General features: G+C 50.6%; 1 protein-coding gene across 1 annotated transcript in view; it reads right to left on the bottom strand.

The window, feature by feature from the left end:
• VASH2 (vasohibin 2) overlaps positions 1 to 16,139 on the bottom strand; it is a 28,228-nt gene extending 12,089 nt beyond the window's left edge. The window contains exons 1-4 of the mRNA XM_035322233.1: positions 15,897 to 16,139; positions 13,166 to 13,254; positions 10,919 to 10,975; positions 2,963 to 3,037 (exon numbers count right to left, since the gene is read on the bottom strand). Of these exons, the coding sequence (XP_035178124.1) occupies positions 2,963 to 3,037; positions 10,919 to 10,975; positions 13,166 to 13,254; positions 15,897 to 15,977 (302 nt within the window). The 5' untranslated portion in view covers positions 15,978 to 16,139. The remainder of the gene's footprint in view (positions 1 to 2,962; positions 3,038 to 10,918; positions 10,976 to 13,165; positions 13,255 to 15,896) is intronic.
• Between the last annotated feature and the right edge of the window lie 15 nt (positions 16,140 to 16,154).

The raw sequence follows: 16,154 nt of genomic DNA, 5'->3' as shown, positions 1-16,154 counted from the left end.
TGACTAGCTCAAGGTTAGGCTGCGAAGATGAAAGTGATGACGAGCGCTCTCTGAGCCCTTCCCAGCTAGCAGAAGGGCAGCAGCTAGTCAGCAGAATTCTCCTGGTCCATATTTCAGTTCGTGAGCAGGTCGAGTTATAGACAAGCTGGCAGGAAGCAAAGAGAGGACATCAATATTCCAGCCATCCTGCAGTGACTGCAGAAGAACTCTCCCCCTTCCCAAAGGGGCTCACACCTAGCCCAGGAATTTGCCTTCTGGGCAGGAAGAACAGGATGGGCCCAGGACTCCAGCAGCAATAAACATCACCCACTGATTAAATGTGCAAAAGACACAGTGAAGAAGCTATTAAATTATCTCTCCTCCTGAGACACTTCTGCTCTCCCCTTCCTCATTTAATGGTATTATTGGACAGGGGGAGGTCTAATAAATACACCGCATGGGTCTGACTGTTACCTCGCACGAACCAGGACAGGTGCGCAGCAGTCACTGGGAGAGAGTTATATTCATCTGTCACAGACCGCACTGTGAGATCCCCTGAGGATCCGCACTTCCCTCTCACCTCCCAGTGTTTTGTTCTCTGCGTTTTAATAAAGCATAAAGCACGGATAAAATTCCCTTGGCACCTTTCGGTTTACTACTCCCTTTCTTGAGCACAAGTAGTTTCGATCGGTGCTCGTAATGGATGCGGTGAACGCGTCATTACTCAGCTGATTTACAGCCGAACTGAGAAATACCCTGGGGAGGACAGCAGGAGGAATGCCTCCGGTTAGGCACTGATGAGCAGACCATGGAAGCAGCAGGATACGGAGCCAGTTCAGCTACGCAGAGCAGAGCAGGAGATCCATGCAGACGGCTGCAATCAATGTAATACCGTAAGATCTGTATGAGGTTTTGGTAATCGCACGGCAGCTGCTCCCTCGGTGCGTGCAGACAGGGTCGCTCGGTATTTAACTCACTGCCAGATAAAAACGCTTCAAGATCCAGCGCGAAGGCAATTATGCAAAACTTAATTCTGTAGCAAGAGGGATTACTGAAGTGTTTTATAAGAAGTCGGGCTGCAGAGGCCAATTGCATGAGCCAGCAAGCTGCTCAATTAAAGCGACATCTTGCTAAGCTGCTCTGTACGAGGCGGCCTTTGAATGAAGGCTCACACTGAGGGCCCACCCAACCGGGCTTTGCTCTTCCCAGTATCCAAGCAACACAGCAAAGCCTGTCAGCTCACAAATTGCAAGTGGAGCCTTATTTCTGGAGACAGAGAAGGGAGCCAGAGGTTACCACACATGCACAGGGATGCTCAGCTCAGGCACATGCAATGGCATTGATTTGATGTTCAGGAGAGAGAAGGGAGGGCAGCAACTCACATCCAGAAACCGCCCACCCTTAGAAAGCAAGTCACAGCTGCTGGCCTCACCATGTCCGCATCTGGAGGCTGATGCTGAAGATCAAAATCTCATGGCTGAGAAAGGAAAGAGATCAACCAGCTGAACAACATTCTGTTACAAAGATAAACAGCCCAGCAGGTAGCCCCTGCTCCTATGCAGCAGGCTTCCACGACAGCAAAGAAGTCACGGGAAAAGACAAGCCTCCCCCCTTCCTCAGACTTCTCAGGAGGTAATCTCAATTAAAAGTTCTCCATAAACATTTTTGAAAGTACTGTATAGAAACAGAAATATTCATCCAAAGCTTTAAAAATATCAAAAGAAATTTCAGACACCACTGAATAGTATAATCCAGAACCTTCAACTATTTTGCACCAAAAAAATCTTGAAATCAGGCTTGAGACAGTCAGAAGAAAATCTTTCCTGATAAGTCTTTTTTTTTTTTTCCCTAAATAAAAATAAAATGGTCAAAAGTTATTAAAGCAGCCAGAGTACTCTCAGGTTATCATGGTCATCTGTACATCGCTAATACACTCAAGCCCCACACGCCACATGCAGCATATGCCCAGCCCCCCATTCCCTCCCCACCCCGGAGCAGCCCCTGCACTTGGGGCACAGCCTCTCCCAGGCTCACAGATTGCCAGCAGAGGAGCTGCTCTCTGCCCAAGCCACTGGCAGCTGCTGGGGCACGAGGAGGCAGCAAATTTCAGGGGGAAGCTCTCAGAAACGTCCTCGCAAGCCCTGGCAGCTGTCCCCTCACATCAGCCAACACAGGGCACTATCCACAGGCTCTGCTGGTTTCTGCTGCCACGAGAGGGGGCAGCAGCAGCAAGCAAAACGCAGCAGAAACGTTTGAGGAGCTGTTCTGCTTGTGAGTTTATTTGAGGTTGGGTTTTCTTTGTTTTAAATCAAACTTGATCAGCTGCTGTGAGGCATATCCAGTAGACAACTATTCCAGTAGTCCTGCCTTGTCCATCTCCGGTGGTTTTGGATGATGCAAGTTAGTTTATTTACCAGTAAGAGCACAAAAGGATTAAGAAGCAAGCCCGTCTCTAAATGAAAATGTTCCTTTTGGGATTTGAGTATGAAATAAGCGTTTAAGCTTTACCTTAATGTAATGATTAACTATACTATGCACATTTCTGCACAAAGCACAACTGCAGAGACAAAATCACAACCCAACTTTGCTATGTAAACACAGACAAACGTAGTACAGAACCTACATTTGTCAGGTGTTAACGAGCTCCAACAACAACTGGCAAAAAAAGACTAAAGAAGAAAGCAAGGATTGCACAGACAGCTACTTATCTGGGCACTTTGGGTCGGCTCCTGACATTATGCAGATTACCAGGGCAGAAGGCAAAGTGGGAATAATGCCAGCTGACCCTTCTGAACCGTGCACACAGCCTCCAAGCTCCTACCGACACACCTAGACACTTCAGCAACGTGTTGGTCAGTCCCGTGGAAATTCTCTGAGCTGCTGGCACTCACCTGTGGCTGTGAGCATCTCAAACATCATCCAGGAAGGGCAATATATTCAACAGTGCTGCAGTGGAAAAAGCCACAGACACTTAAAAGGATACATCCCCAGGATAACTGCTTCAAGGCATTTGATAGGTAGGGACTCCCTGGTCATTTCTCTTGCTGTCTCCATTAACCTGGCACAGAAACAAGAGGGTTTCAGTCTTTTCAGTTGGAACAAAGGATTCTCTTGTACACAGAGTGCTAGACACCTCTATTTTTCATCTCAGCAAGTGCTGGTCAACTTGATTCTCCTCTTCAGCGATTTCCAGAGCCCTCTTAATTTCTGTAGGATGACTGAAAAAATAAACGGGTGTTTGGTATCCCAGTGCCTTCCATGCCTCTGCTGATGGGTTGGAGAAATGCAGTTCTCACTGCCTCTCCCAGCAATGCCCTGAGCATCGCTCTGGACTGCAACACAAAGCCCTGCTGAGCTGCAAGACGGCAATCATGTAAGCTCCCACAGCACAACCAAATTTAGCTGATTTTTCAAAATATGCAGCTCTCTTCTAGGAAGAAAAAAAAAAGGAAATAGGAATTATGTGATATCCCTTGAAAGCTACAAACGCCCATTTGAGCTAATGCCTATGGGTGCAGGCAGGAATTTAATAGATTTTTATCCAAGTCTGCTCTGTCAGCACGGGCATTTCACACCACTGCAAGCCGAGTTACCATCCTACTGCTCCTCTCCATCTCCTGTGGACTGTAAGAAACGTAGGATTTCCTACAGGAATGCAGCAAATTATGCATTCCCAAGATCTTGGCAAGCCCACAAAATTCAGTAGAACCTGGACTCTGTCTCTGGAGTAGCCTCATCTGACAGGGACAACGCTGTGACGAGAAGCAAGCAATCTGACCTCAGCTGAGTAAGCCACTGGGTCAGACCAATACTGCACCATCAACCAACAAGGTACCCTACCCTCTTCTGACAGCAGATCCTCAAATCCAGAAGAGTTTTTAAAAATTTACAGGAAGGAGACAAAAAAGGTAAAATAGTTGTATTCAACGTCAGCAAAAAAACAGCCCAAACAAAGGACGACTTCTATTCTGAAGCCTCCTCCAACCCTATCCTTTCCCTGAGGAGAGCTTTATATAGAGATCCCTGCTCTGAGGAAACACGACATTAAAAGATAGAAATATTTGTACTAGAGAAGATGACTAATGGCTCAAGATGCATATTTTCATCTATTTTCCCCCTCCCCAACACACACATCTCATGCATTTTAAACCCCGCACGCAGCGCAAGTTCCCACTGTCATTACTGCCTGTCACAGTGATCGCACCCAATTCATCCGAGCTGGAAATTATCTTTTCATTTGTAAACAGCTGCTCTTTACGCTCCGCCTGCCATCCAGAAGACAAATTAGAGCCAGCCTGCCTCCTACATGCTTGCCATCAGCGAGAGAAGCCCCACCACGGGAGCAAGCAGCAGCTCCGGTGAGGGCACACCAAGGGGCCCCTCAGAGCTGGCCAGGCAGAAGCTGCTGCAGAGCCTCCTCCCCGCCAGCACAAGAAGTGTGTGCAGCATAGGATGCATCCACGAGCAAGATGATCCACTCAACTTCCAAACCTCTTTCCCTGCGTACACTGGGCCGGGAGGAACCACGGCATCGCGGCAAGCAGCACCACATCTCCTAACGCCCGCTTGCACGAGCTTGCTGCTGCCACGAAGTCAAGGTGCTGTCAGCGTGGATATAACAGCAGTGACTTCACAGCCAGGGAGGGAGTCTTCAAAGTAATCGGCCTAAGCAACAGCCAAATTAGTACCAACTCATCTGTCGCAGCGACACTCGCGGTATTTAAATACTAAGTTGTATTTAACGTGTGCTCTGTCTGCAAGCCACATACGCGCTGGGTTTGAAGTACAGCTTTTGGAGATGTTACGTGGTTATTAAGGCAGATTTAAATTGAACAGGAGAGGCATTTTGCTTGCTTAAAAGCCATACTGATGTACAGCATTCCCTCTGAGGCCAGCAGCAGCTCTCCTTTACTTTACAGAGCATCACAGGGTAATTGAGCTTGGAAGGGACCGCAGGAGGCCCTCCTGTCCAGTACCCAAGCATGAGGAAGCAGGAATCACAGCTGTCCCCGGAAGGAGGGACAGGAAGGGAAATCCAGGGCCAGGTGTAGGCTGGGAGGCCTGGGGGCCACCCTCCTCAGCCCCCTGCAGCTGCCCAGATCTGGCCACGGCACCCTGCAGCTCTCCTAACTCATGGGCTCAACCAGCCTCGCTCTGCCAGCAGCTCCTGGGGACCACCCTGGAGCAAGAGGTGCTCAGCACTGATCTGAGCTGACGGAGCACAGAAACAGAGCTGGCTGGGGGCTAAACCAAACCCTGAGGACTTGTGCATCCAGCCACCTCACCCTTGCACACCCCCACAAGCTCTGCACATACTCCGGAGTCCCGGGGAACACCCAGCAAACAGTTTTCTTTTTCCTTCACGTTTGCAACACGGGCCATGGAGGTTATCTGGATGACCCAGTTCAGTAACCACTGAGAGCCTTTCTGGTGCTCTTAACAAGCTCGAGTCAAACCACAGCCTCAGAAACTGCATTTGCATTGCGACCAGGGCCTTCAGAGCATCCCTAAGCCACCAAGTAGCATAAGCCAAATCTAAATCACTCCTCCCTGATAATTTTCCAGCCTACTTTTAACTGGCTTCTCAAAGGCTTGCAAAGCTACCAGTAAATCTATCCTGTACTTAACCTCCCATCTAAGAAGGTCCCCTCGTGTTTAAACTAATTTTTTATTTTCACAATTTAAATCAGAAGCTATTTCTGCTATCCACAGCGGGCAGGAAACCATTTATTATCCCTCCGCTTGCAACACGTATTTGTATATGCAAAAGGCTGTGACCTGCCCTCTCTTCTACAAACATAAGAAAAAACAGGGTTTGGTCTTGTTTTAAATAAACCCCTCTCCTCCTCAAGCTTTCCCGTAGGTCATGTTTTCTAGACCTGGGGCAATGTTTGTTGCTTTTTTCCTTTCAGACTCTCTTCAACTGCCTCGCACGCAACCCTTCACCTGAGCCCACCACACCAATACAAACACACGGTCTACCTTCTGAATCTGACTTTCCATGTATTTTTGCCACCAAACCAGTACGCTGTTAACTCCCAGTCCATCTCTCTTGCTCTCCGTGATCACTCCGAAGCATAATTCCACCATGCAGAGCCTTGCAAGCCTCATCCAGCTTGGGGCACAAGGCACACGAGCAAACAATTAGCCCTATCTGTACCATTAATGAAAACAAATGAGCTGGGATAGATACTGCAAACCTCAACTGACAAGCTCTGCTAGACCAAGAACAAGATGTTGGTTAGTAACGCTTTCCGAGCCCAGCTTTTCACCAGGTTGAGTCCTTATGCTACAGGAGTTTCATTTAGACTGGATGTCTCTGCCTTATCTGGAGGCTGCCAAAAGCCAGACTGAAGCGAAGAGTTATCCCTTCCGCACAACACTCTCATGGAGGAAAACTATCAGAAATAAACCACGTCACATTAAATTCACGCTGTTTGTTACTTACCACCTTATTATGTTCCAGACACTTGATTACTTGCATTTTTCCTGAAATTGCAGATAAATTGAAAGTTCCTAAACCTATTTCCCACCCACACCCCTTTTTTTCCCTCCTCCAAAGAGGCTGGTACCTTTGCCGTCCTGCTTCCACCGTGAGCACCCATCCTGCCCACATTCTCCACCTGAAGCATAAATGGTTTGGAGGCTGCTCATCAGTTACGTCACCTGGAACTAACCACATCGCATCCAGCTCACTTGAAAAATGACTTATTACAAGTGCTCTTTGACTTCTCTTTGCCTGATTTCACTCTTGAATCGTTATTGCACTCGGGTATCAGTTGTGACCAGAAAGGCTCCATAAACTTGTTAATGAAGGAAGGGGAACAAAATGAAGAAAGCTTCAGACCTTTTAGCACACCTAGTACCAAAGGCTGCCAGCAGCTGGCACCCACCACCTCGGAGCTGCTTCACAGAGATGAACATGCCTTGGAGAGGTAAACCATTGCCTTCACCAAAAAGGTTCCTACAGACTTGAGCAAATCTCAGGTTGAAATCTTCCAGCACGTGGTCCACCGAGGCCTCCCTGCCCGAACCTCAGTACATGCAGGAGGCCCATAAAAGCTCCCTCTCCCGAGTTTTTCAAAGGCTCCTGACAGCTTTATTCTTCCCAAACGAAGCAAAAAGAGATCTGAAAGGCACCAATGGGAGTAAAAGGAGATAAAACAACAGTGCACCTATGATTCTCACGGATCTTCCCAGCTTGTTTGAGTGGCAAAAGGACTTCCACCACACGCTGGACATGGCAGCCTGTCTGTGACAATCTCTCCCCACATGAGAATGAAGCAGGCATTCATACACCTCCTGAAGCCCATCGGTGGGAAATAGCACCAGGCCATTTTTCTTCACAGCTCCACCAGGGTTCCTTAATAGCATGGTTGAAACAGCATTGGTTTTTTTCTCCCCCCCCTCTGTTACTCGGCTGCATAGCCCCCACATGGCTGCTGCTATCATGCTCCTCTCGCAACTGATTATCCATTTTTACCTGCCACCACCAAACAGCCCCATCTCCACAGAGCAGCTTCTGGGCTGCGATTCCTCAAAGCCCCCAGAACCCACGCGAAGACCAGCCGGCCACTGGATGGAGGGAGCAGCACACACACCACCACACCTGCCTGCACCCTCCCGCTTACCTCCTGCTGAACGGAGATCCCTGCTCCTCACAGCTGTGTCCTCCAACAGAAGCTCGCAGAGGGTTTATGGCTTGTTGTAAAGCCAGCAATAAAAGTCTGTCGGCATTGAGTTAACAGCTACAGACATTACTAAACGGCTGGAAATACTTTTTTTTTTTTTCCCCTAAAGCTCTGACAGATCCATGCTTGGGAATGGTAAAGGATGACTGCTTCAGCTAGAGGTGCCACTTTTTAACCAGAATTGTACCAACAGAAGCGGTGAGATAGGTTTCGCCAGCATAACCCTGCATGGGAAAGGGAAAACCAGCCCTGTCGGTGTCTGAAACACTCGTGTCACACCCACACCTCTCTCACGCATCACCTATCAGTAGGACAGACCTCCACATGGTGCCCTTTGCTTGCCCCATATGAAAGTGGACATCACAAAGCTGATGCCAAGGATGCTGTCCTGGGTCAGGAGACCTGCATGCTCTACTAGCAAAGCACTCCTGCACCTGCAAACCTGCCTTTTGTGCAGGTACAGCAAACCCAGGCAAGCTAAGCTCTGGTTTCAGCCGCAGACCCCTTTCAGGGTCACACCTCTACCATCCCGACCTACAAAGCCATACCAGCAGAAACCTACACCTGTAGTCTAGACAGGGTGCCTGGCAGCCTAGAAGCAAGCTGATAGCTAACCAACCTTTTCCTGAGAGATTTTCAATACTGAGTTATATCAAGCTCGTGCCGCTTAATGCTGTGAGCTCCTTAATGTTATGAGTTCCTATAAGCAGTTTATGCTCTCCTTCCTAAGCCCAGCCACGCATCTTTATTTTCATGTACGATGCCAGTGCTGGCAGTAAGTCTCCATAATATCTAGTCCTCCCTCCATAACAGAAATACTCATGAATATGCTTCGAGAAACTTTCGCATGAATTCATAAATATTAATCATTTCCACCTGGTGTTCAGCTTCTTTGTGTCCAGCTTCCAGGAAGACAGGCTGCCAAAGACCTTGCAACACTTTCACTAGCCCGAGCCTTCCTAACGTGAAATAAACAACGCACTCTGCACCCATAAATCATGGCTCTGGGAACGGCCTCGACTTCTAGGAGCCGGTGGAAGCCAACAGCACGCAGCATCTTGCCAGATCAACTTGCAAACACAGCTTTGCTTTGCCAGCAGGCTCCTACATTAGCTCACCAGCAAGCAGGGGATCCTACACACCAGGGTCGATATACAGCGAGAGGGGAGCTTGGCACTGGGTTTGGAGGACACCCGCATTCCCGGTGGGGCTCTCCTCTGGCCTGAGGCAAGGAACAGCGCTCCTGCCTCCCGCCCCACGCATCTCCGACCCCTCAGCAGCAAGCGAGGCCGTTCACGCCACAGCAGCCTTCTCAAAGCACCGCTTGTTGCCTCAGCACAAGGGGCCCGTTGTTACTGCGCTGGAAGTCACGAAGCATCTTCCAGACGAGCTCCTCCGGCTTACGGCACGTCCACCAGGCGCCAGCTGAGGACAAAGGAAGCAGCCCAGAGACACAGCTCAGAGCTCCTGCGAAACAGAACAAGCCTCCCAGCAGGAAATAAAATAAAATAAAAATCTTGCAGGTGTGGGTGATTTTTGAACTCTGATGAAAACTGGCCTGGCAGCAGGTGAACCAATTGCCTAGGACAACCACCGCAAGAGGAAATACCTGCAGCTGGTGTGATGAACCACGCAGCCCAGCTCAGACCCCCGGTGAAGTAAGGAAGACTTTCAGGGACACCTTGACATTACAGGGAGATCAGAGCATTACTCCCGTACTCAGAGTTGGAGGAACTCAGCGAGGACTGCAGTGTGACACGATTTGGAGCGGCCAGGCACTCTCCTAACAGCTCCATGACTCCCGGCACCTTCCAGACCATTAGGTCAAGGAGCAAACCAGCACAGGGTTAGGACCTAACACTGTGTGAGTCCAACATACACCAAGCAGGGGCAAATGTGGGCAGCAAACGGCCAGCAGCCAGCCTGAGGAGCCTGACCATTTCCAGGGACACTTGCTGTAACTCTGCAGAAGCCCCGTCACCACTAAGTACGTGGCTCAGAAGCAAGACAACAAGGAGAGAAGCCAAATACAAGTGCCCAAGCCACAAACAATAAAAGCAGGTAAGCAGAAGAAATGAAAGCACTTAGAAGGGGATCCAAAGCCATCCACATCCCCAGCTAAGAGCATGACTGGTTCACTTTCAGGAAAAAGCACTGTCCTCATAAACCAGACTTTCATCAAGCCCAACACAGAAAACATGGACCTTTCAAGTACTGAGTTCATTCTCATCCTCCACTTCCTTGTGAAAAAGTAATGAGACAAATTTAAACACGAATGACCAACCTGAAAAGTGGTTTAAGCTTCTATAAAGCCCTCATTTTATTCAAAGCACAGGGTTTCCTCCAGACTAGTTCCACCAGTACAGTAAAATTGCATAGAGAAAGGACGTGGTAAAAATTGCTGTCAGCAAGATGAAAACCTTAAGTCTAGAGCTGTGATGGGAACTGGAATTTACAGCAAGGGACCATGAGTGACAGACAGCTCGGGAGAGCTAGACAGGCCAGCCCACAGAAGTCAATACATTCTGCTTAGCTAAATTTTGCCCTGAATAAAAGCACAATGTTGTCAATATCACTTCCCACCCTAATCTGCCAATTTACTGAGTCTTCTCATAGAGCTGTCATAACTATGGTTCTTACATGTAAGGGATCCCAACTCCCTGTTGTCACGCTCCCTGTGCACATGTTCATATTTGTATTGCACAATTCAGCGTCACCCAGAGCAGCAGTCAGCCAGATGGAAGGAATGGCACGATGAGCAGCAAAGGGAGAAGCAAGACCACAACTTAAAACTATTCCTTGTGGTCCTCCAGGGGAAATGACAGCCCAAGACAACATCAAGATTTCTGCAGTATTTTGCACAGTCCATCTCTTCTTACCATCAGTAAAGGGCTTTGTAGTGCAACCAGAATATCAGGATGTGCATTGTTCCCATAAAAACAGTATGGTATTCCCAGAACATCACCGACAAGCGAGAACTGAGTTTTTCAAACTCTGTACACTCAAGCTTTGCAGCTCCCCACGTGGCTGCTGAGCAAGTTCAGCCCTTCCACTTGCTGGCTCCCGATGGGCCCGTCCACCACCTGGCAGCACGCCGGGACCTTCCTGGCCAAGGCAGCGACATGTGAAGCTTGGGCTGTGCCAGGCAGCCTGTGGCACTGCCACGACATCACAATGCTTCATGCCAGCCAACTGCCCTCCATGTTTATTGGGGATTAGGACAGTAGGCCACTTCCAGAGACACTTACCCACTTAGAGGTCTGCTTTTCCTAATCTCAAAGAACTGAGTTCCTGTGTGATTGTATCTGTGTTTTGTCTGTTAAAGGAAAGCAACGTAAACAGTCAGACAGTAAAGTAACAGTGCTCAAAAGGTGAAAATCAGTTCTGATTTCCTGTTGACACAAAAAACAAGCAGTAAAAGCCATCGGTTCTCATTAGAGATGAAGCCCTGGCATGGCATATAAAACAATGACCTTTTTCACTCATCTTCCTATACATTTCAACCAGCATTAGGTGGACAATCAAGAAAAAAGGTCATTTGTCTAATATGACACATCTGGCATCGGTGTGTTACGAATTCTCTTTTCCTCTAGCTCCCACTCACTACTGGGATACATCAGAGCTTGACAAAATTCTCCCCTTCAGGAGAGAGAAGGCATTTGTAGCCTACTCGAACAAATCAACACCACTCGTTGTTTCAAAGAGCTGGCTTCCTTCGAAAGTTTTTAACTCACTCAGCCGCACAGCTCACACGGGACCTGCAAACAAGCAGCACGGCAGATACGGCCATTTACATCTAGGAAATATAAAGCATTCCCTAAAATGTACAGGGCACTTCCAATGGAAATGTCCAGCTAAGTGCAAACCAGGAACATAAGTTACCACTACGAGCACAGAAGTTCATCATAAAGGATGCCAGAAGACAGCCACCTGTCAGCTAAAGCTCAGCACCGCTCGGCTAGAAATGCAAGCTGATCTGCAGCAGCAGCACTAAGAGCAGCCTCTCCTCTGCTCTTTGAGCAGAGCTGTTCAAGCAGCAATGCAATAAATCAGGAACTGGTCTGTCCAAGACAAACAACACCCCCTTAAAAAAAAAAAAAAAAAAAATCAAAATCACACCAGCCGCCTAGTTTTGCTGTTTTTCCAGCTGAATCAGTTCCCCAGCACGGCCACAAGAACACTCACGCCAGCAAAATCGTGGTGCTGATACCAGGGCAGAAAGGGGCGACTCCGTGGAGACAAAGGGTGCCTGGCAAGGGGTAAGTAGCACAGCTGCTGGCTGTGTGATCGTGGTCTAAATAAATCTCCAGCTTGCATCAGGATGTTCAGAACCGGCCTTGGTCGGAGCTCAGAGTTCCCCAGAAATAAGGCTTTCCTTCCCTCCTGCCTTCAAAACCCCACGCGGGAGGCCCTTTCCCAGAGCACTTTGTTCAAAGCACACAGCCTCTTGTAGCCCACAAAGGAAGCCAAGACCCCATTCCCCGGCACCCTTTGAAGCTCTTTTGAACACAGACCCAAACCCAATGCCTAAGGCTCGTTTCTGCTCCACAGCAGAACACAGGATTTCAAAACTGCTGGAGAAAAAAAAAAAAAAAAAACAATTTGTTGAGCTCAGTGTGACATGGCCTCCCCTCTGGCACAGCCCTGCTCCTCCCCACCACAAATCCCTCACCCTGCAAAACGGGGGCCGTGGAGCAGAGCCCGGCCCTACAGCAGTCGCTCCTCACAGCACAGCTGGCCCCAGCCTCCACCCCGCTGCGGCTCCAGGCCCTGACAGGGCTTTGATCCCCGCTGCTGCCTGCCCTGCTATTTCTGGATGCTCTTCCAGCTGCCACCCATATCCTTTCCTAATCCTTACCAGGACTTCACTTTCATTCCTCAACCCCGCCGCTTCCCCCGCGCGCACATTTCCACAGACCCGCACTCCTCCAGGGCCTCCCTCCCGCTGCTCCTGCTTTCCTGTGGCTCATTACTGCACCAGAAAAGGACCAAAAGCAGGGCGCGTGGGGAGGATTCCTGCGGTCAGCTCCTGTGTGACGGGCAAGGCTGCCCACCAGAGAGCCGACTGTCCCGAGCAAGCAGGCAGGCCTCAGGGAGCCCTTCGGGGCCGGCAGGGCTGAAGGAAGGAGGGTTTGCCACAACCCTGCCTCCCCCATCATCCCTTTATGAAGGGATGCCATATTATTTCTCCAGGCATCATGATCGGATCATAACATCCTCATACACCAACTACAAAATGAGCACTTCTGTTCTCACCAGTGTCACTACAGAAAAATTCCTCAGTATCATTTAAAGTTAATTGCACAGCCCAGAGGATTGTTGTGACAAGCTCGGGGCTGCAGGTACTACCAGAAATCTTTAGCTGTGCCGAGACGAGTCCTTTTACCCCAAATGATCCCAAGCCCTTGGGAGCAGCGAGTGCTTCGGTAAACCCTGTTAATTGACGAGGCCCAAGCCAGCCTTCTCCCCAGAGGCCGCGCGCTCGAGAAGGATACTGCAGCATCTTCATGTAGGTCTGTATTGCCTGGAGCCATTCTGGGATAGACATGGAGAGCTTGTAGTTTGGCACGGGCGGCACCGAGGGCTGGACAAACAAAAAAACATAGAATAAAGAGGTTAGGCAGCCACCGCTCCCCGCGGAGCGGAAAAGCGATTAGCTCTGACAGAGGCACACGCTTAACGCGATACAACACGGCGGCACAGATGGCTCCAGCCCAAAGTGAACTCAGGCATTGGACACAATCATCCCACTTGTGACAGCAAATGCTTACACACCGGGGCAAGCCTCGTCCCTGCTGGAGCCAGGGGACCAGGGCAGGCCCCCGCCACAGCTGCCGGCAATGTCCCTCCAACACGGCCCTAGAGGGACAGGCAGAAGAGGGCAGGAGGCAAATGCTTTGCATTTCCCCCCCCAGCCTCAGCTTAGGGCACTTCAGAGAAGCAGAGTCCCAGGGCTGCCTTTGTCATCATCCCTCACCCCAGGATTCGTTTCAAGTCTTATATTTGTTTTCCTCCACCAGGAGATAAAGATAAGAGGAGACAAGGACCCCGGGCTGTATAACTTTCCATCTGCTGCTTATTGACAGCCCGCTCACTGGGCAGGAATCGCGTGGTACCCAGGAGACCACCTGGGACCCAGATATTTAATGATATTACGACACTTAAAGATATAGACTGGCACCATAATGGGATTTTTCAAAAATCCCCTAAGACATCTGCTTGTGCCTAAGCACCATAAGAAGCCTGGCCCTCAATCCATATTTAATCCCCACAGCTACGTGGCTCCTCAGCCTGTAGCCACGCAAGAAAGGGACAGCTCTTTGTCATAATCCCCCTTATTTTAAGGGGGAGCCTGCAAAAAAAGGGGTCAGCACGTGCAAAAACAGGCAGTAGGGCGTGAGGGGGAAAGCCCCGCTAAAAGTGAATACAAGTCTCACAACCACAATCAAGGGAACGCTTTGCTTGAATATTGATGCCAAATTCAGAAAGCAGTGCCCACGGCAGGCACGATACAACACACAGAGGGAAGCACACAACCCGTGTGGGGCCACGGCACCACCGCAGCCACGGCTCAGCCCCACGCTGCTCCGGGAACGGGGCAGGTCAGCCCTGAAGGTTATAAAGGAAAAAACCATGGCTCTAAAGGCACTCCAAGCCAACAATTACAGACAAAAAAAGTGAGGCTGAACAGTCGAGCTGTCTCCGTTACACACTTTCCCATCCAGGCTCCCACCTCCACTAAGAGCAAGGGATTTTGTGTCTGTTTTGGGGGAGCAAGCATCCGTCCCCTCAGGGAGACCACAAGCCAGCCTTCAGCTAGTTACTACAGTCAAATAGTAAACAAGCCTCAGTAAGGGAAAAAAATAGAGATTCTTACACTGCTGGCATACAAAAATGTATTTTAAATGGAAGGCAGACAGATGGCCAGGTCTGCAGCATGCTGTTATCACCCTCAGCACCACGAGAGAGACACGGCAGCGTGCGCAGACGGGCCTGCAGTCGCAACACGCCTAAGTTACGGGTAAGACTCATTAACGTTCCTTAATCCCAATTTCCACGCATAAACTCTTCATTAGAGGCAATTTCTCAGTTTCACAAGCTGCTTCCAGCCCACATGCCTTTGGTTTGGGTGAATTATTCGCCCATCACTCTTGGCACTAAAGCAGAGCTGTACAAGGTGCAGCTCAAGTTTCAGGAGCATTAGTTAAATAAAGTGAATTAAGGCTTCCAGATGTAGTAACTCCTGGGCGTTTTCCCCGTCCCATGGCCATGGGGAGCCATCTGCTGCAGCTACACATCCCACCAGCCCCAGGCCAGGCAAAACCCCACGGGTGCCATCACACTGCAAGAGGATTTGTTGCCTTGCATTGTCCAGCAAGACCTCAGGAGCTCAGAGGTGCTGCACTGAGAGCAACTCCCTGCTGCAAACTAACAGCAACGGGCTGGTGGCACGCTGCCTGCTGCTCAAGGCCTCCTAACACACAGGTATTTACGGTGCAGCCCCAGCACAGACCGCAGCAAGACTGAGCCCAGGCACCCAGCAGCAGGGCAGACACCTGCACGGTGAAGCTATGCACAAGAGATGCAGGGCGATGCTGGTACAGCTCCGACACGAGGGGGTACACATCCCAGCACAGCAGCCGGCAGGGGCTTGCAGCAGGACGACCGAACCACAGCACTGCAGAGCGTGCATTAACCCAGCGAGTGAGATTCAGAGACTGATGAAAGACCCTGACCCTGCGCTGGTATTTCTAAGCCATGATGCCTCCGGAGACAGCAGAGCTACCGCAGGGCGAGAGGCCGATGTAAACATTGCAGCGGGGCTGGAGAGCATCCCGCGGCTGGAAACGCTCTGGTTTCGGCAGGCATCCCGGGTGAAACTGCTCTCCTCCAGCCCCACCGCGCCTCGCTAACGAGATGTGTCTGCTGTGCTCCAGGTACTGCGCTGCCTGGCAGGGAGAAGCCGGCAGAGGAGAGCCCTCCGAGTAACCAGAGGTTTAATTCACCGAGGTCTGCAAGGTCTGGACCACAACTAACCCCGCATGGATTAAGGATGTGCCAGCAGCAGCGCAGCCACAGAGCAGCGGTGCGAACAGATTCCCGGCCATCCTCCCGCAGCCACCACTCGCTCCGCTTCGAGCCAGGCCCCCACCTCTCCTCCGACGCCCCGAGGCCCACTAACGAGCGCTAATTAGCACCGGGGGGACGTGTGAGGGGTGCCCTTACCCGGGCCAGCCTGGCGGCGCTGCGGATGGCCGCGGCCACGGCGCTCCCGTCGGGGTGCACCCGCTCCACGTGCCCCCACATGCGCTCCCACGTCTGCCCGTCCAGCGGGAAGCCGCTGCGGTTGACAAGGAACAACACGCCGCCGTCCCGCGGCGGGTCCTCCTCCTCCGAGCCGCCGCTGCCGCCGCCGCCGCCCTCGGCCCGCGGCTGTGCGCTCCGGGAACGGCCCCCGCCCGCCGCCGCCGCCGCAGCCGGGGC

This window comes from Oxyura jamaicensis, chromosome 3, assembly GCF_011077185.1.
Source record: "Oxyura jamaicensis isolate SHBP4307 breed ruddy duck chromosome 3, BPBGC_Ojam_1.0, whole genome shotgun sequence".
NCBI classification, from domain to species: domain Eukaryota; kingdom Metazoa; phylum Chordata; class Aves; order Anseriformes; family Anatidae; genus Oxyura; species Oxyura jamaicensis.
Note: the sequence above shows the minus strand (reverse complement) of the source record. Positions and strands in the feature narration are given on the sequence as shown.